Source organism: Onychostruthus taczanowskii, unplaced genomic scaffold (genome assembly GCF_017590055.1).
Source record: "Onychostruthus taczanowskii isolate IOZ18803 unplaced genomic scaffold, ASM1759005v1 scaffold117, whole genome shotgun sequence".
NCBI classification, from domain to species: domain Eukaryota; kingdom Metazoa; phylum Chordata; class Aves; order Passeriformes; family Passeridae; genus Onychostruthus; species Onychostruthus taczanowskii.
In genome coordinates, this window is record NW_024498318.1 from 1583679 (window position 1) to 1604700 (window position 21022).

At 44.6% G+C, this 21022-nt stretch overlaps 1 protein-coding gene across 1 annotated transcript in view; it reads right to left on the reverse strand.

Moving 5' to 3' along the window:
- ATRN (attractin) overlaps positions 1-21022 on the reverse strand; it is a 143409-nt gene that overhangs the window by 63322 nt on the left and 59065 nt on the right. The window contains exons 12-23 of the mRNA XM_041427574.1: positions 20052-20272; positions 18778-18899; positions 18124-18262; positions 15956-16137; positions 13560-13776; positions 12257-12442; positions 10612-10845; positions 9810-9947; positions 4212-4305; positions 2845-2897; positions 1140-1234; positions 155-233 (exon numbers count right to left, since the gene is read on the reverse strand). Of these exons, the coding sequence (XP_041283508.1) occupies positions 155-233; positions 1140-1234; positions 2845-2897; positions 4212-4305; positions 9810-9947; positions 10612-10845; positions 12257-12442; positions 13560-13776; positions 15956-16137; positions 18124-18262; positions 18778-18899; positions 20052-20272 (1760 nt within the window). The remainder of the gene's footprint in view (positions 1-154; positions 234-1139; positions 1235-2844; positions 2898-4211; positions 4306-9809; positions 9948-10611; positions 10846-12256; positions 12443-13559; positions 13777-15955; positions 16138-18123; positions 18263-18777; positions 18900-20051; positions 20273-21022) is intronic.

Below are 21022 nucleotides of genomic sequence, written 5' to 3' on the forward strand. Positions count from 1 at the left end.
ATTTTACTTTCCCCCTCAGGCTGACAATTTAATAACACTATGCAAAAAGTACATAGGTTAAAAACCCCCCAAAATTTTCCCATTTAAATTTGCCTTTTTCAGAAACTGCTAAATGAAAAAATCTCCTGAGTTACTTAGATCATCCTCAACTTACCTGCAAAACTTGTGGACCAAGTAATGTTGAGGTTGAAGTTTTTAGATGCATTGATGAACATGTCCAGGTCTCTGTTTTGCTAAAGGAAGAAACAAAAAAAGAAACCCCATTTTTAGGATAAGCAGTTTTGCTGTACTGTTTCCTAGGAAATCATTGCTACAAAAAATTATCTTGAAATTTGTTACTTACATAAAGAAAATGCATCAAGCTAAAAACTACATACTATATTTTCTGGAAGAAGTGTTCGCTTCCTTGAGGAAAACATAACAAAGAAGTCATGTGTACAGAATATCAAAGGGAGAACTGAGACACAAGATACGGGGTGAAAACGAGCAAAACATCTCTGCTCTGGAGACAGGCTGGGAGAGATGGGACTGTTCAGCCTGCAGAAGAGAAGTGCCTAAGGAGTGCCTGCAGGGGCTCCAGGAGAGCTGCAGAGGGACTGGGGACAAGGCCTGCAGGGACAGCACACAGGGAATGGCTCCCACGGGCAAAGGGCAGATTGGGCTGGGATCTTGGCAAGGAATTCCTGCCTGGGAGGGTGGGCAGGGGCTGGGCTGCAATTCCCAGAGCAGCTGTGGCTGCCCTGGATCCCTGGCAGTGTCCCAGGCCAGGCTGGACACTGGGGTTGGATCCACCTGGGACAGTGGGAGGTGTCCCTGCCATGGCAGGCGGATTTGGAGCAAGATGAGCTTTAAGGTCCCTTCCAACTCAAACTGGTCTGTGATTTAAAAAATACTGCCATGGCTCAGAGGTTGTTCCACCAACTGGTAAGAATCAGCTGTGGTTCTTTATGAAATCTTCCTGATGATTTGGGACTGCACAGCCAAGCCAAGGTCAAAAATCTCTGGTTGCTTCATGGAGCAGGACACTCCTTCCATATCACAAGACTACACCTAAAGACCCAGAGAACTGTAACAACTCATTGCCTCCAGGGCCAAGAGAAGACAAAGGACAAAGTTAAAAGGGAAAATAGAAAATGTACCTCTTCAGGTGTTGCTACAAAGTTGATTGCTGTGTAATAGCGATCATCCTCCTGGGAAAGGCTGAAGGTGAACTGATAGTCGATGAGGAGAGTATCTGTAAGGAATGCAGGGAGACAGTTATCCCATCTCCTGGAATAAAGTAACTTCTGTAAAGGAAGGCATGATGTCACTGAAGGGTTTCTTGGACAACCAGGACACAACACTGTCGTGACACTGCTGCAAATTACTTCAACCTACATAAGGAACAAAAAACTCCAGGAGCTGAGCCTAGAGAGGGAGGAGAGGTGGCTTATTATACTTGCCAGGCAACAGCCTCCAACCTTGATCTAAATCAATATTCCTACCAATACACTGTAAAAAACATGCCAAAAGATTTACTTTTCCAGCCTGCAATACCGTGGTGATCAAAGGGAATAGCAGAAAAGCTCAGTAGCTGTGTAATTCCCACTTGGAAGGGGACAATGGTCCCCCCATTCCAGGTTTCTGCACATCAACAGATTTTCCTGGGAGAGGTGCTACAGAGCAGCTGGTTAGTGTTGAAGCTAGCTGCCATCCTGCTCTGGGACACATCACAGCCAGGCATGCCAGGAGCAGCCTCTGGTCTGTCTGTCTGTCCTTGCCTGCTCCTGTCTGCCTGGGCTGGTGTAAGCCACAGCCACTTGTGGGGATGCACCCACCCACCTCAGTACCCTTCCACTACTGCACACGACTGTCACCTGTGCATATTCCTGAAGCCATGCAGAGATATTCCCAGCAATAATAAGCAGGAGCTGACACACCAGGTGCTGTTTCTCTCTCTCTGCCTCCCAGTACTGACACAAGTCAGGACCCCTCACAGGACTGACACAAGTCAGACAAGCTGCTGGTGTCCATCCGGACACAGCACGAAGAAACAGTCAGGGAACGAAACCAAGCAAGACCGGATCTGAACAGCACAAGGTTTTTCCTGTAAGAGCTGCAAAGTTCTGCCTTTCCCCACTGTTTGCCCACTTAACCATCCCTGCCATTTCAGCAAGAAATTTGGTCATTCTTACACAGAGATGCCATGAGGAGCCAGCAGCGCCCTTGTTTGGCCACACAAGCAGAACTCAAATAAGCCAAAACCAGCCAGCTGATCATTTCTGTGCTGGACAAAACCACTACTGGAGACTTTATGTAATTTAAGATTCCATCTCTCCAAGCCTGCCAGGCTGCTGATTGCTAATATTTGCAAACAGAAGCTGGAAAGTTTCCATTAGGTAATCTGAATCTTGGCAAAGGATCTTCTGGAGCTGCATGGGAATCCAACTGCTCATTTCAGAGGAAACGTGGCAATTTTGAAATCCATTCTAACCTGGACCAGAATTTAAAATAAACAGTATTTTGCATTTCTAAAAATTCTAAGGATACTTTGTTTTTTACCTGTTAGGAATATAGTTTAGAGTGCTCTCCAAAAGACCAGATTTCATCTCAGTCACATGAAAAACATTCAAAACATTGTTCAAAAGATCCAATCATCACATGGACCTTATCAAGAAAAGTATTTGCATTCTCTTTAAACAACGTATTTGAGAAAAGTGAAGGTTTTTACAGCTATTTTTCAGTCCCTTCCTTAATCTCCCATACTTTAAACACATGCTGAGGCAACTGAAACAAGTTTTAAATAAGTAATTTTAAACTTCAAGCACATTTTTTATCTCCAAACAAAATCCCAAGGGTACTCACAGTAACACGTTCCTTTAAGTGGATTTCCCTGATATCTGTTTTCTACTTCACACCTAAAAAGAATATACATTTTTTTAATAAATGGATTTTTTTTTGCCATTCTACTTATTCCCAGCCACTAAATACCAGAAAACACAACCTGTGCTGAGAGCAGTACACAATTAAAGACGAATGTCTGAGCTAGACTGGGCTGATGAAGAAATGCCATGTTCCCTGCAAGTCCAACTCATATGCAGTAAAAGTGCAATATAAAATTCTGGATATTAACATCTGCATCCACTTGGAAGGTATTTATTAGCTCTCTACAATGCATGGAACTGGATTAGCTTAGTCATTTATGGCTATTCCAGGTTCTATCCTATAAATGTTTACTCATGTGAGCAATGCTTTAAAAATAAACCTGGCAATGAAATTATTTGGAATTAAATTATTTCCCCTAACATTACACTAAAAGCATTTCTGTTATGTTACAGAGAAACCTCCAGCAAATTTGTTGCTCTAAAACTGCTCCATTAAACTGCTCGAATGTCAAAGGCTCATTTCGGATATATTTACACTCCCACTGAACAACATCAGGGAGCACGGACGGTGAAATGTACCGATTAAAAAGAAGCTACTGAGGGATAAAGCAAAGCAGAGAGAGCCCAGAGCAGGCCCCAGAGCTGCTGCAGGGCTGGAGCCCCTCTGCTCTGGAGCCAGGCTGGAGAGCTGGGAATGTTCCCTGGAGAAGGGAAGGCTCCAGGCAGAGCTCAGAGCCCCTGGCAGGGCCTGGAGGGGCCCCAGGAGAGCTGCAGAGGGACTGGGGACAAGGCCTGCAGGGACAGCACACAGGGAATGGCTCCCACTGGCAAAGGGCAGATTGGGCTGGGATCTTGGCAAGGAATTCCTGCCTGGGAGGGTGGGCAGGGGCTGGGCTGCAATTCCCAGAGCAGCTGTGGCTGCCCCTGGATCCCTGGCAGTGCCCAAGGCCAGGCTGGACACTGGGAGCAGCCTGGGGCAGAGAGAGGTGGCCCTGCCATGGCAGGCGGGTTTGGAGCAAGATGAGCTTTAAGGTCCCTTCCAACCCAAACTGGTCTGTGATTCTATGTATAGTTTGGGGCATGGGGATTTTTTCACCCATCCCTTCTGCATGATATATCCAGTTGAAATGTTTTTAAAATTGGAATTCTTCAGGAAATCATCCTGTTCATGATATTCCCCAGGGGACCCACGGCTGGCTGCACCCTCAGTGCAGTCAGTCAACTGTCAGGAGGAAGAAATGAGCAGAGACATCATAAACACAATCATTAAAAAAATTGGGGGAGAGGGGTGTCTAAGGTGGTACGTGAACAATTTTTATTGCAAATAAAAAAGGGAAATGAACTCACAGCTGACACTCGTCTCCTTTGATTCCCTTGGTTGTGCAGAAACATTTCCCTGTGTTTGTGTTGCAGACGGATGCGTGGCCATTGCACTTGCAAGCTGTTGAGCAGAGGGGGAGAAGATGCAACGTTGAGTGAAGAAGAGAAACTAATTCAACAGCAATTAAGTCCTTTAGTTGTCAAACTGAGATACATCAACAATTAACGTGCAGATGAAAACCCATTTGGTGCTCTTTGCTTTCTTTGTGCTACAGAAGGCAGATGAAAATAGAACCGTGAGTCAAAACAGAGCAAGCACAGGCTACTGAGGACTGGTGTTTTGTATGAAATCATCATTAGACTCAGCTTTTTAGCCTCAAAAATTCATTTAGCTTCCTCTCCTATTGTTAGACAGCAGGGGTGATACCATAACTAGGAAGGAAAAGACAATATTTGAAATAATTTTGGGCTTGTTAACACATTTCAGCCAAATTCACAACTCTTGCAAGAAGAACTGGGAAAATAAAACAAAACCTGTGGGATTTCAGGGGCTTTTTCCAGAAATAATTAAACAGGCCTTGGGAAAAGTAATGTTTCATCAGTCCTACTGAGGAAATAATGTCATTATTAACAGCACCAGTAGAAAACATCTGGTGATAGGATGATGATGTCCATGCTGGGACTAGCTGGGGTGCATTCCCCAACATATTTTAGGATAACTTTGTGCCAAATGTCATTGAGTTGTGGTTGAAGCAAACCTGCATAGCCCTGAACTACTTCAGGTTTGGGGCATGCCCAGAACACTCCACCTCATACACCTGGGTCTGCTCAAGATCCAAGGTAGCACAGCAAGGACACACAGGAGATCTTCATAAAAATGCTCCTGATTTAAGCTAAATGCTTGTATTAACACACGTTGAGACCTTTATTTACAAAGATGTAGAGGAGAAACATTCACAAAAACCCCCAAAACCAAAGCAACAAGTAAGAACAAAGCCTACACAGCCAGTTGACTTTGACATCTTGTTCACTATCACTGCAAGAACAGATTTAACAACTCCTGGCATGTAGGTAGGTGCCATTTAGGAGTCCTTCTGCCAATGCAGGTGCATCCATCTGGAGCTGTGCACAGCAGAGTGTACAATATAAGGAAAAAACTACACAAAGCAAAGATCCCTTGTTTATGGTCCTTGAGCTTGCTGGGAACAAGATGCTTTAAAGGCCGGAGCCTCCTTGTTAAGAAGACATATTCCTCTTCATTAAGCAGCCATGCCAATCAATGTACCAGCAGATTCTTAGACATCAAGTCCCCATCCTGAATATCTCTGCCAGCCTTGGACCTTATTTTAGGAATCCTTTTGATATCTTCCTTCTGTTGGCACATAATGGAAGCTATACTGTATCAGGGACACTTAATTGCGCTTCTCAGATGTGGATGAGTGGTTTCCTAGCAGCAACACAGAGCAAAATAGGAAGAAGCAAAAAGGCCTATTGTTGGAACAAGGAGACTGAATGAAAATTCAACAAAATAATTGTATTCTGTGAAGGAAACACTCTTTTCATTAGTGCCACTTAAAGAAAAATAAGCCTTAGTACTATTGAGAATGTCTTGTACTTCTTTCCTTATGCTTTGCACAAGGGAAGCAAAGTGAAGTTGGATCAATATTCAATATGAACATACATGAAGTTTCTCCTTATTTTTTAACTTCAAATTGTTTAAAGGCAGACTGCAGCATCTTGAGCAATAACATGAATTTTTCTTTCCTCTCTGCTCTTTACCATATCAAGAAGACTGAACACTCAAATATCTCTATTTAAAACAACAGAATCTATTCATTTATCCACTTTCCTACAAGCTTGTAACTGGAGATCATTCACTAAATTACTGGAATATGCACAGAGACAACTTCTCATGGCTTTTCAGAGAACTTTAAACTTTGGAAACAAACTATTGATAGAATGTTCTAGACAAGCTCGCTGGAGTCTACAAAGGACAATTTCCCACCAGAGTCAGAGGACAGAGCAGAAACCCAAAAGCACTGGAAATGGCATTTTGACTGTGAATCGTGGTAACAGCCTGATGATGAACCACCTTCCACCTGTTGGTGTTCCTTCTATTTTCTCCACAAACCACGGGTCATGGGCTCAGAGATGGTCATGGGGTTCTTACTGCCCTTCCCACGCTTGTGATGGGCCAGCTTCCCAATGGCAACGCCATCACCCACCTGCCCAACCCTGCTCTTCGATGCCACGTGCTTTAGCTGCCCTGCAGGCCCCCATGAGCCCTGGGAGAGGGCACCAGGCAGGTCCATGGCACCAGCAACTCACGGGCCACCAGTGAAGGCTGCAGGGATGTGTTCAGAAGCACTGCCACAGCTGCAATCTGATTTCAGGCACAATAGTGCCTTCCCTTCACTTGCAAATAACTTCCTTATCTCCCACCAGCATATTTTCATGGGAAACTTTAACCAGAAAATTCAGAAAAATCCTGAATGCAGAGAAAGCACCTTGCAGCTATTTTTACATTTGATGTGCTGCATTTCCTGCCCTTCCTGATTAATACTTCTCTACTTGGACACTTCCTAAAAGCAACCTCTGAGGAGTGATTTACCTGCCACTTAGTATTATCTGCCTAGCTCTGCCAACACCAGGGCATATGATGTGATGCAAACAATTTTTTCAGAGAAATAACTGCAGTTTGACAAAATATTTTCAACACAAGTAATACAATCTTGTGTTGGGACTTCTTACAGGGATATGCAGGACTGAAGGCATTGAAATACAAGAGGGCAGGGTTAGACAGGATATTGGGCAGGAATTGTTCCCTGGGAGGTTCAGCAGGCCCTGGCACAGGTGCCCAGAGCAGCTGTGGCTGCCCCTGCATCCCTGGCAGTGCCCATTGGGTATCCCACTGGGGTTTGGAGCACCCTGGGGCAGTGGGAGGTGTCCCTGCCATGGCAGGGGGTGGAACAGGATGGCCTATTAGAGCCCTTCCAACCCAAACCATGCCATGATCCCAGGACTCACACTAGGCAGTGAGTGTGCGAGCACACAGATGTTTCTGTGTCAGGCTGGAGTGTACAACATTAGTCTGCAGCATGGCTGTGACCCTGGGCTCTAAAAACAGCTACACTAAGTATTGCTCACAAATGCACAAAAAAAGTGAAATCAGCACATTATTAATGGGAAAGAATGGAAGGACCACAGCTGAGAGAAGGGAGAAAAGAGGAGCTAGCTCTGCTACCCATCAGCCAATCCTTATCTGAAAAATTCCCCTCTGGAAAGGTTTTCACCAAGCAAAAATGACTAATAGGCAGAAGTCAGCCTGGCTGCATCAGATAGGATGATTTGCTCTTGCTTTCCCTTTCCCAATCCACCTCAGTCTTTCTGCCCAGGTTCCTGCTTCCCTCATTCTTTCCCCTTCCCAGTAAACAGTGTTAAATCACAGCAAATTAAAAACCTGGGTCCAAAGCACTTGACAGCAAAGCACTTCTGACATGAGCTACTGGCTCCATCAGATAAGGAATGAATGCTGTTATTTACACAATCTCTCTACACATTTTCTAATTTCTTTTTCAGGCATCTGGATGATTTCAGTCTGTCATTCATTATCTCAACAACAAACTATTTTGGGACAATCCCCATGCACAAGAGTCCAAAGGAACTTACTCTCCATTTCCACACGCATGGAAAAGCGACACCTACCAACAGGCACGTTGTGATCCAGTGATTAAAACTGAAAGATCAGGGTAGAATTCTGTATTTTCTCAGGCAACACAGCCTCAATTTATTCACTACTTTCAAGTAAAGTTTAGAGCATTTCAAAGTATCTTCACCTGAAATGAGTTTATGAGCATCAGCAGTATTTCATCTGGCAGACAACATTGTGAAATCAAGTGTCAGCGATGCACCCCCTCTGCTGAACCCCTGTCGCTGTGCTGTGTGTTGGAAATCCATATCCCTTTGTTCTAAGGGAGGCAGCTGTATCCCTGTGAGTGTTTCACCCCCTTCTTCACATCTGTGCATTGGGAAGTTCTTCATAGCCTCAACCATCACCATCTCCCTCCTCTTGAAACACAACTCCAGGCTCCAGCTACTGACCCTCATGTTCATCCAAAAGGCAGCACTACTCCCAGTAAACATCCTAAATTAATATCCAAGTATTTTCTACTGGATTGTCGCCACATTTGGAAGAAGCAATAAAAAGTCTTCAATGTCCACTCATTAATCACCTCCACTTCATTCTTCCAGGCTGGCCACGAACCACCAACACTCATTTCACAGAAGTACTGACACTGCTCTGAGCAATGTTATTTTTATTCGACCTTTTCCATCACCGTATCTGTCTCATTCCACCTCACTATACTCCACTAACATAATTCACTGAGGCCAGCGCTGTTTAACATCTCTGCTGGTGACAGGGGCAGTGGGATTGAGGAACCCACAGCGAGTTTGCTGGTGACAACAAACTGGTAAGGTCAGCATGCTGCAGGGGAGGGGGAACATCCAGACGGACCTAGACGGCCTCCAAGAGTACCTGGATAGCACACCAGGGGACCTGGACAGACCAGAGACATGGGACTGTGTGAACCTCATGCAGTTATGGAAGGCCAAGTGCAAGGTCCTGCATGGAGCTGGAGCAAGCCAGAGCACAAACACAGGATGGGTGGGGAATGGCTGGAGAGCAGCCCTGGGAGAAGGACCTGGGGTTGCTGCTGGGTGAGAACTATGCATCCCTGGCAGTGCCCAGGGCCAGGCTGGACATTGGGGTTGGGATCCACCTGGGACAGTGGGAGGTGTCCCTGCCAGGGCAGAGAATTGGAATGAGATGAGCTTTAAGGTCCCTTCCAACCCAAACAACTCTATGACTCTACAGTTAAATCTCTTAGGAGCAAGAAGCACCTTTCCTCACATCTGCACCTCTCACGGCTGGTCTCTGGTTTACAGCTGGTCTCCCTATGCCAGTGCACTGAAAAATTCACAGCAGTGCAAAACTATGCCACAAGGTTGCAGATCAAAACTCTAAGTCTTCCATGTATATTTGTCAATATTAAATGCACTGGTCTTTCAAAGGAGACTCTTTCCCAGGTTGTTAACTGGACCTTGCACAGCTGAAAATGGTTCTTTGTGCCAAAGAGTCCCAAAGCACTTTACAAACTGAAATGCAATTTTAACAGGCTTCTCCTAATCCTCAACTGATATCCAGCCAAGTCCTCAGTGAAACATGGCAAGCCTTTATGAAGCAGACAATTTTAACTATAAACACAGAACACATTAACCAAATGGAATAGAAGGTGCAAGTTAGATAAGCAGAAATTTGTTCAAGGCATTTGGATCAACATTGTTTCTTTTAAAAACAGGATCATCAAATGCTAAAATACAGACATTTTTCACCGTGGTCATTCCAAGTTTAGAAAGGAGGCTATAAAATCATCTTTACGTGCAAAGAAAGTAATTCCAGTCAGCAGTTTGAGTGTCTTTGATTTGAAGAAACAAGAACTGAGCCTTGCCCACAGGAAAGCAAACATGAATGATCAGGATATAATTAGCGTTAGGACAGCAGAGGAATGAGCAGAGAGTGAAAGCCATGGAGGAGCCCAGTGCAGGAGCCCGGGCAGCACTTACGCTGGCACGTGCCCCCGTTGGTGGGGTCCCCGTAGTAGCCCGAGATGCAGGTCTCGCAGTGCCTGCCCGTGGTCAGGTTCTCACACTTCTCACAAATGCTCTCGTTCACACACCTGCTGTGCCCGTTACACTGACAGGCTGTGGAAAACAGCAAAACAGGAAAACTCTGAGCACTGGTGCTCAAATACAGCTCACAGAGACCCTCAGGAGGCTGCACTGTGCAGAGGACAAACGAAACCATTTCGTGCACCTTCCTGAGAGGCTCTCGTCTCCTGATAGCGATACGTGGACCCAAAGACAGGTGTATATCAAAAAATGGGATTTACAGCAACACATGGAAAACTGAACTGCAAATCATTCCATGCACATTGGACTGGAAGCTGCTGGTGGGATGGATTTACAAGGAACAGGGATGGGAGTGTTGGTTTTGTGTCAAAAACACAACTTAAAAATCATCCTAATCATTACTAACACTTAAGACAACCTTCAAAGGAAGATCTGCATTTCTTTCAAATAGCTTTAAAATAAATAAAGAAACAAAAGTTAAAATCTCAGTAAAGATTTGTAGGGAAAGGAAAAATTTCTCCCAAGTAATAAATAATAATGTCTTCATGCAGCAAACCTGCGCAGCTCAGCTGCTTCACAGTTCCTTCCATCTCCAAGTGTGTAATTCCTACTTATATTCCATGCTCCTCTCCTCCCTCTATTAACAGGAGGGGACACAAGACACCACCTCAGTCTTAGAAACTCTCTCTCCTTGCACTCAGTGGAAACACTGGACAATTAAGCGCTGCTCGTTTACCTGGACACTGGATGAAGGACCAGTTGTAGCTGTTCTCCACAGGACACAGGCTGACATTGAGAACAGGCTCCAAGCTGTGTTTCCCTGGCGTGGATGGGGTCGGCATCCTGACGGGGCCCCGGTAAGAGCCCTCAAGGCACTTGCCCTTGCCGGTGTTGCTGGGATCCGTGCACCACCCACAGCCCGGCTGCTCCAGGCACTGAGCACACGTGCAGTAGCCTGAGCAGTTTTCAGCTGCAAAAAAACAAACCAAGATACAACATTCTGGAATAAATCACTGTCTCAAACATAGGCAACAAAAAATGCAGAATGTATTCTAGAACTATATTTTTATCTCATCAAAATATTTATCTCCTCAAATCTAGAAATATTTATTCTGATATTCACAGCAACATGTTCATTCCTATCAGCATATTTATTCCTGAATCTAAGATAACTATTAACAAAGGTTCCAATAGTCAATGAGTTACAAAACAGCACAATACAGACAGAGGTTTTTCGAACCATTACACGCCACCCTCTAACACCGGAGGTTAATGTTCCCTCTACAAAACATCTCTGATTTATTTAAAATAGATTGGATGATCAAATGAGCCATCTGGAAGCAAAGGCTAAAAACCAGAGAGTTTAGTCACTTGGAGCCTCTTCCTACCATGTTTCAGTATCACATGCTATTATTTCAAGTATTTATCTGAGGCAAAAAGCATAGAATACAAATAAAGAGAATAAAATTCTACCCTTTAGCCCCTCCTTTCTGTAATGGAATTGGATTTTAGGGTGACAAACTCTTTGCATACAAAAATTTTTTCTATTTCTTTCCCCAGACCATCTTGAAAAATATTTTCTGGATTCTTAGTGTTGCAAGATAAGCAGACTTTCTATTTTGATGTTTAAATAGACAATATTTGCCTTCAAACAGAAAAAAAAAAAGTTTGTTTTCCATTATTTTAGCTTACTCATCTCCTGCCTGATGTTTCCTCCAACTTTTGACCTCTGGCAATATGGGAAGTTCATACTTTCGTGTTCCTTAAATTCATTTTCTTCATCTCTTATTTTGCAACATTTTGAGCTACTTATGATGCCCCTGCTCACACCCAGCTCCTAAAGAATTCAATATAAATAAAATAATTTCTACATCTTCACTTGTTTTAAGTTTTTAGGCCTTTTTTGCCAGTTTGAAAGGAAATCCTAAAGAATTCAATATAAATAAAATAATTTCTACATCTTCACTTGTTTTAAGTTTTTAGGCCTTTTTATGCCAGTTTGAAAGGAAAACACACTATTCCAAAGAGCCACAAAGCTTTTGCAGTTTGCTCTCATCTACCTAAAAGGGGCAAAAAAGCAAATAATGTCTATAAAATGAGGCAGGAATTCCTACTACAGTCTGTAATTAGACAACACTTCAGAATAAAACACTTGTGTAAACCCTAATTTGGATTTGATAACCAGGCAACTGCAGAATGCTTTGGGCTGGAAAGAGGCCGTGCTGTTCCACGCCCCGCCATGGGCAGGAGCCTCCCGCCGGACCAGGGTGCTCCAAGGCCCATCCAGCCTGGCCTCGTTCCTTCCATCCCGGGGATGGCCAGCACACCCCACAGGCTCTCCACAGCCCGTCCCCAGCCCCGAGCCCAGCGCGGTCACTCACGGGGACAGCTGCTCATGGTGTACCACTCCATGCACTGCCCGTAGGGGAAGGAGGCCACGTAGGCGTTGGAGTCCACGCACTGCTGCATGTTGCTGCACCACATGCACTCGGAGCTGCCGCTGGTGCACTCGGCGCAGGCGGCGCGCAGCGCGCACGGCGTGCGGCACTGCTTGGCGCTGTGGTTGGCTGCGGGAGGACAACATCAGCTCTGTGCCAGAACAAGCGCGCCACGCTGCCGCTGGGAACGGACCGCGAGGACCATCCGTCCCATGCCAGCCCTCCCACTGTCCCAGCTGCTCCAGCCCCTGTGTCCAACCCGGCCCTGGGCACTGCCAGGGATGCAGGGCAGCCCCAGCTGCTCTGGGCATGGAGCAGTGGTCTCTTTTCTCTGCAGTTCTGCTGATGCATTCCTTAGTCACCCTCCCCAGCAAAGTGCAGGGTAGAGCCCTGCTTTACATGAGCACTCAGGCACATGCTTTAAGTCATTTGATCAGTTCCAGACATCAATCAAGCACTGAACTAACTCAGCAGTTTGTAGTCTGAGCCAATGCTTTAAGTTTTGCTTCAAGTGACTGTTCTCAGACCATAAAAGCCAGCACAAAGCTTAAACCCAAGAGCTGCAAGTGAAAATACAGGGAATTTTGAGTTCAGGTTCCACATTCAGGATTTGCATCCTGCTCTTCTGCAAAGAATGATTTCAACTGGTGCAGTGTACTTAAAATTTCTTTTTAATCAGCCAACTTCCCTAATACTTAAAGAGGGACTAATTGATATTCAGAAATGATCAGCTACAATGGAGAATTAACAGACCAAGCCATCTGAAAAGATATGCAGTTTCAATAAAGCTGGAAGACTTTTCCCAAAAGCAAATAGCTTGTTTTTTTCAAAGTTCTCATATCTCCAAAGTGTCTTGGCCAATTAATTTCAAACTTTGATAAAATCCTCCTCTGGCTACATAGCAGGGGAGGAGAAAAAGGGGAATTCAATCAGAAAGTTACTATTATTTTTTTTATTTCTTTGAAACAGGAGAATGCTCCATGCCATAATTACCCTAAATGTCACATGTAGGTATGCAATTAAGAAAAAAATAATTAAAATAACGTACTTCAAATATTTTACAGTTAACAGCATAAATGTTGAGCCATTTTTAAAATTTCTATTTCCTGCATAAAATACATGTAAAACACACTTATTCAGAACTATTTTTCTTTGGCAAAGTGATGATGCAACTGGTTTAAAATGTAATAAATTGCATTCTCTTTACCTTCCAGGAAATATAAATCAACCAGACAGCTGCTTTTACCTGGCCTTTCACACACAGTGCCGTTGACCTCATTGATACAAGTTGCTGCCTTCAGTCCCTGTTGGGAAGGCTCAGCTAAATATCCACAAAATCCAGCATCACTGGGTTCATCGGGCAGCCACTGGACGAGGGTGTTGGTGAAGGGAGACATGTCTTCCCAGCACCAATAGGACACATTGATTTTCCTCAGTCCAACCCATGGAGTCAAAGTTTTGGGCTAGAAATAAAGGAGCAGGTCAAATCTAAATTAGTGTTGCTGGCTACAAACTTCACAATATAAAGATCCTATAAGACAACTATTTCTAGTGGCAATTTATTTTTTGGCACACTTTCATATTGGGGAGGAGCATTTGAGCTCTGTTGGTATAACATGTGGTTTTACTGCTAAAATAAGTAAACATCACCTACTTCAAACTGATTTTACGCACTTTTATACCCTAGAGCTGCAGCTTCCAACAGCAACAGGGTTACAAAGCATATCATGCTAACACCAACATATTTTCTTGTTATTACTACACATCTACATAAGAGTTTACTTGAAAAAGGAGCAACTGCAAAGCAGAGCCTCCCCCAGCACAGCCACCAGTGATCCAAGCCCCAGTGTCCAACCTGGCCTTGGCACTGCCAGGGATCCAGGGGCAGCCACAGATGCTCTGGGCACCTGTGCCAGGGCCTGCCCACCCTGCCAGGGAACAATTCCTAATTCCCAAGATCCCATCCACCCCTGCCCCCTGGCAGTGGGAGCCATTCCCTGTGTGCTGTCCCTGCAGGCCTTGTCCCCAGTCCCTCTGCAGCTCTCCTGGAGCCCCTCCAGGCCCTGCCAGGGGCTCTGAGCTCTGCCTGGAGCCTTCCCTTCTCCAGGGAACATTCCCAGCTCTCCAGCCTGGCTCCAGAGCAGAGGGGCTCCAGCCCTGCAGCAGCTCCGGGGCCTCCTCTGGGCTCTCTGCAGCAGCTCCACGTCCTCGTGCTGTTGGCCCCAGGGCTGGGGCAGCTCTGCAGGTGGGCTCTCACCTGAGGGGCACAGGGACACAATTCCCACCTTCCTGCTGCCACCAGCCCAGGCACGGGGGGCTCTGCAGGTGGGCTCTCACATGGGACAGAGGGGCACAGGGACAGAGTCCTCCCTCCCCTGCTGCCCACGCTGGGATCAGCTCAGGATATACTTTCCCACCTTATACGCATTCTATCCTAATATCCATTAAAACAGGCTCCTAGTCTCTTTAGGCTCACTTTTCAAAGGACTCTGTAGGTGGAAAAAGAACCCTGTAAATTATCAATTTTTTTTATACAGTGTAAAGATTTAAACACTATGAGGGAAGGGTTACCATGTTTCTTTAGGAATTTACTATACAGTCAGCTACTGGAATATCCAGAAACACCTGGAGCTGTCAGAATCATGTATTTTTTTACAGTATCCCAGGCTTGGCTTCTTGTTTTACAAAAGACTTAATGAACAATCTTGCTTAAACTGCACCCTACCTTTCCTTGACTATATTGACTCCCCTCTAAAACACTGTAATTGTTGAAACTCAACTTTAAAATTACAAAGGGAATCAAGGCAGGGAATGTTCTTAATAGGGGAATATTTCTCTTAAGTACTGAAGCGTGTTCTCTCTTGAAAAAAAGCAATCCTATTGCCTCCAACCTCATTTTTCCTAGAGAAAATGCTTTTAAATGCTTTCCACAGTGGTCTCTGGGACCCAGGAGTTGTTATTCTGATGTGCCATCAGGCCACAGCAGCTTTCCAGGCTAATCCAGGATTTTAGAAGAGATGCACAGCACCATTCTTTGTTAAGGCTGTAGCACCACCTACACAACATGCCCTGAACATCTCCCTTCTTCTTCCCAGGGACTGGAAAAAATATGTATTTATTTCATTGATGCATGAAGAGGGAAAAATTCCAATTCACTTCTCCCTGGGCCTGACAGAAAAGCACCTGCCACTAAATGACACCCAAATAATGCCCAATAAGCAAGCAGCTCTGTGGAATGAGAAGGTGACATTTTAAACAGCTGCTTTCCTGAGTGGAGTAAATAACTCAACACTTTACATTAAACATCTCCAGTGCCCCAAAGGGGCTTTTATTTACAAAATACTGTGCACAGGTCACCAGAAGGCTCCTGCTGCAGTCCGGTATGCCACCTGGGAAATGCGGGTGTGATTCCAGCACAGAAAGTGATCTAACACACAGTGTATGTTTATGTTTAGCATTTCCATTTACATTCTCTAAAACTGCAGCTCAGAAGCACCCAGAGGGTACACTGAATTTCAAAAGAAAATCAGTTTCTTTTGGTCAAGAGGCAATTCCATTGTGTACAGAGCACACAATACTCCAGCAAGGACTTCTCCAAGCCACAGCTTTATTACGCAAGGGACAGACAAGAGAAGTACTCACTGAAGACTGAATCTTCTGCAGCTCCTTCAGAACAAATTCCACCTTTTTCTGGGTGGTGAGAGAAGCCAATAAAGCACCGTTGGACCTACAGGACAGTTTGGCATGATCGTAGTTCTCCTTGGCGTTGGTGATCTTCAGGCAGGAGTTGCCAACCAAATGCCAGTTTGTTCCACAGATATTTTCTGGGGGACAAGGAAGGGAAAGAACTAAACCCAGAGACGCAGGTGGCCTTCCCAACAATCAAGGTAGTGAAACCACCATGGAAAAACACGGGCCCAGGTGGGAAAGGGGCCAGTGGCCCCTGGGCTGTGCCAGCTCTGGGGTGGCAGCAGGGCCAGGGCAGTGCCTGTCCCTGTGCTGGCACTGCTGGGGCACCTCCAGGGCTGGGGAAGGGCTGGAGAGCCCTGGAGGGGCTGGAGCGTGGCCAGGGCAGGAACAGAGCTGGGAAGGGGCTGGAGAATTGCTGAGGGAGCTGGGAAGGGGCTGGAGAATTGCTGAGGGAGCTGGGAAGGGGCTGGAGAATTCCTGAGGAGCTGGGAAGGGGCTCAGCCTGGAGCACAGGAGGCTCAGGGGGCCCTTGTGGCTCTGCACAGCTCCTGCCAGGAGGGGACAGCCGGGATGGCGTTGGGCTCTGCTCCCAGGGAGGAGGGGAAACGCCCTTAAGTTGTGCTAGGAGATGTTTAGGTCGCATAATAGGAAAAATTTCTTCCCTGAAGGAGTTGCCAAGCATTGGAAGGGGCTGCCCAGGTCAGTGGCGAAGTCCCCACCCCTGGAAGTGTTCAGAAAATGAGCAGACATGGCCCTTAGTGCTGTGGCTTAGGGCCATGGTGAGGCTGGGACAGAGGTTGATGGTGATGATCTCGGAGGTATTTTCCAGGCTTAATGATGCTATGAACCCTGCCACTAAGAAATACCCACAGCCCCATTCCAAGCCAGTATGACCTAGAGGTGTGCTGAGAAGTGTTGATACATAACAATATTGGAGGAGAAGGAAATCTGTTTAGGGGAGCTGACATCAGCATTTGTACATAATCAAAGCGCTTATTACAATGTCGAATAATAAAATTGTTGCATGAGAAAGAGGGAAAAAACCCCAAATTTGCATTTTGTTGATGTCTTGAAGCCACCCACTCATCCACAGTTATCAGGGGACCTTTTGGCAGGAGAGGGTTGTTGTGCTAATCCTGTCCACAGCACCAACTTCCAGGATTAATCCCTACTTCAACTGGAGCACAACACCACTACTGAAGAACTCCTTACACTTTGTGATTAATTATTTCCCTTACCGAAAAAACCCTGATGGGCATTTCCAATGTAAATTCAGACTTACAGATGGAAAAGCTCTCAGGTGTCAATTTTTCACATGAGCTTTTTACACATACGATGAGATCATTCCCTTTTCTACATCAAATAAAACAGACCAAGCTCTTTATCTATCACACTAAAATATGTTTTTTCTCATTTTCATTGCTCTTCTTCAAAGTTTCTTCAATTTTAAACTGTTGCAGACTGGCAAACACCAGACCTGGACATGTCCAGACCTACCCGTTCCTAGGGGAAGGCCTTCCATGTCCATTAAAATGTCCTGTCTAAAGGGTTTTCTCCCCTTTCTCTCTATTTTATTACCTACAAATGTTAATCACTGAAAATCCTGTATTTTTCTCCCAGTCACTGGGATTAAAAAAAAAAAAAATTACTGCAAGAGACCTAATAACCAACTCCTGTGAGCTCCACTGGAAACACTCTAATAGGAGAATTCTCCTTAAACACTTCAGGTCTTACTTGCCTCATTGGTCCAGTATGTGCCATAATGGTTTTGCACAATTTTAGTTCCCAAATTAAATAGCATGCATTATTAAATCTAATATCTTGCAGAAGCCTATTATCAACACCTTTTATCACATGAAAAGGGAGAGATGACATACAGCTTAATAATTATACGAGTGATCATAGTCCTCTTCAGACAACTGGGAATGAAAAGTATTTCAGCAGAGTAGCTGGATTTACTACAAATTAAATTTCATACCAAAGCTGTTATGATTAAACAACACTATTTGCTCCATCTTAACACTAAAAATACAGATTTGGGGTTAAAACCAACAAAAATTTTTAAAAACTTGCAACAACTTTTGGAGTGGGTGAATTTGGTTTATGCCACCAGTACCTACCTGGCAAAGCAATGCACTCCTGATTCCTAGGTTCCCATTGACAGTTTTGATCCATGGCACAGCTTTTACAACTTGTCTTTTTGTTACAGTAATAGGCAGGATTATCCTTAGGACAATTGTCATAGAGAGTAACAGGAACCTAAAATAAATAGCACAGGTGAGACTTTTTCTGATATCCAGCCATGTGGGTTTATAACAGCCATGATTACAACACTAAATATCACAGTCCAGCTCTACAAAGCAATTTATATATCCAAAAGCTGTGGAACTTGGTACAGCCTAGCCTGGTTATCCAAATTATTCCCCCAAAGCACCACCTGACACGTTTTCTGTGCTAAAGCTTTTACAAGAGGGCTATTTTGTTTTTTCTAGGGAAAGCCCTATTGATATCAAACCCAAAATGTGATTAATGAATAATCATACCACGGTGAAACCTCCACCTCTTCACCTGCCCACAGCCATCCTCCTAAATTCATTGTAAAATACCAAGCAAAACCCTTGGATCAAATTGAAAAAATCCAAACATGTAGCACTTTTGAGCTAGATATGCACTGGGAATAACAAAACAGGGATCATGACACTGACAGATGGAAACATGGACATTTGCTTTTACAAAGGGTAAATTTAAACTAGGGAAGTGTTAAGAGCCATTACCTGTTCCTCTGTGCAGTTGTTGTGTGCTGGGATACACTGGTCAGAACACCACTGACAGCTGTTTGTGTTGGCTGTGCAGCTGTAGCAGTCTGTAATCTGATCACATTTTTCACTGTCTACAGCTATTAAAGAAAAAAACCTGCATGACCAAAAACAGGCATTTCCTGACAGAGCTCTAAGAACTTGATTATTTACAGCAAAAGACACAACCAAATAGCAGTGCCTGTAGATTTTCTGTTAGCAACTAAAATCAGGTACTTTCATGTGTTTGAACTGATAGAAAATTGCTTTTATTTACAGCAGCAATCATTTTTAGTGCCCAAGGAGCCCTAAAACACACCACCAGAAAATAATGCACCAAGACGTGGAAGCACATGAACTAAGACACGTTAATGCCCAGGGAAAGGATGCCAGAGGATATCCATAGGGACAGTGGCCATCCCCCAGCACAGGCCCCTCGTCCTGCAAGCCTGGCTTCCAAGTGGAGCATTGTCATGTGAAGCTTGAACTTTTCATTCATCTTTCTAATTATTTATTGCCTGTGTTTTGTGAAAATTTACTGTGCATTGGGAGCCCAGCAAGGCAATGTCCCCTTACATCAGTTTCTATTAAATAATTAAAGGCTGCATATCTGTTACAGAATCAAGGGCTGTATAATGAATGTATCAGGATAAAGTTGTTTAAAATTATCCTAAGGGGAAACAAGGAATCAGACCTTAAAACATTAATTCATTTTATCTGCCTCTATACACAGAATCACAGAATGGTTTGGGGGTTGGAAGGGACCTTAAAGATCATCTGGTACCAGCCTCCTGCCAAAAAAACAAAGTAACTTTTCCTAAAGCAGTATTCCTGCTGTCTCTTTTGAAGAGTACGGGATAACTCCACCAGATCCAGATGCCCTTCCTTGCCCCTTGGTGCTCTTCAGCCAATTCTTGGCTCTCACAAGGTCAGTTCTTGGAGCAAACATTTACAGAATGATGGTCCAGGTCTGGTCCCTGGATAGGGATGCTTGTTAGGGATAGAAAAGTAAGTCCAAGAAGCAGGGTAGGAAAAAGATCTCATGAACAAGCAGCTTCAGAAGCAGGAGACAGAAACACGTCTCCTTGACCCTTGGCCAGAGGAAGGGCTCCCAGGACACATGGAAGCCCAACCACAGCCCCCCGTGTAAAACCTGACCTTGGAATGGCACACAGTTAACATGGGAGGAATTTGGAAGGGGAAAAAGCCTGCACACCTTTCAGAAAAGGGAACAGAAAGAAGGGGATGCATACCTGGCTTGGGAGGACAGTCTTCAAGGACCTTTTGCTGCTGGTCCAGTGTTGCATTTTCCCAGGGGATGCAGCGGGGAGGGTGGGGAGCCCACACACATCTGACACCAGGGCCAGCCCCCAGGCAGGATGTCTTGTTGCCAAAAGCCTCACATCTCTCAGGTGTGAACTTCAGGATGTCGCTCAGGAGGAGGCTGTTGAAGCCTCCAAACACATACATGGTGCTGGACAACATGGAAGCAAAGAGAGAAAAACTCACAGCTGTTTTCATGGACAGAGCACTGCTCCAGTAAATGGGATTTAAGGGTCTGAGAGAAGTGTTTTATTACATGCCAGCATATATAAATCCAAATAAATAGCTCTTGGTTAAGGGAGGTACTAAAGAAAAGGTCAGACAAATTTCACTGTTTCAGAGAAGCCAGCAAGACTCAACACAAAGTCAAAGCTGTTCAAGGTCATCAACCAATCTTCCCCTCCAATCAAAACTTTGAAGGGACCTGATCAAGATGATTATACATAAAATGCTGTAAAAATGTGGGATCCTCCTGTAATCTACACTGGCAAGACATGGAGGAAGGCCACAAATTGGGGAGATGGTACCATAGCATTAAATAGGAGTTCAGAAACTATGACAAAACAATTTGTTGCTGCCACCCTCTCTGCTCCTCTGTAAGAAAACCACACTTTGCATGGCTGGCAACAACTGAGCAGAGTCATTGTGTCAACTAAAAAACCCAAAACAACCCACAAACAAATAATATTTTGTATGGAGAGGAGTGGGGGATTTCAAACCTCCTTCAGTATCCCAGCTGCACCAAACAAAACATTAAATTTTAACAGTTACACAAAAATGTCACACAAAAATTCTCTGTGCATCGGTGTCTGTCAATGCACCTTTAAAAATAAGGTGAAGAAGGGCCAAGGCAGCTGAAAAGAGAAGTTCTGGTTGAATCATAAGTATTTTTATTATGATT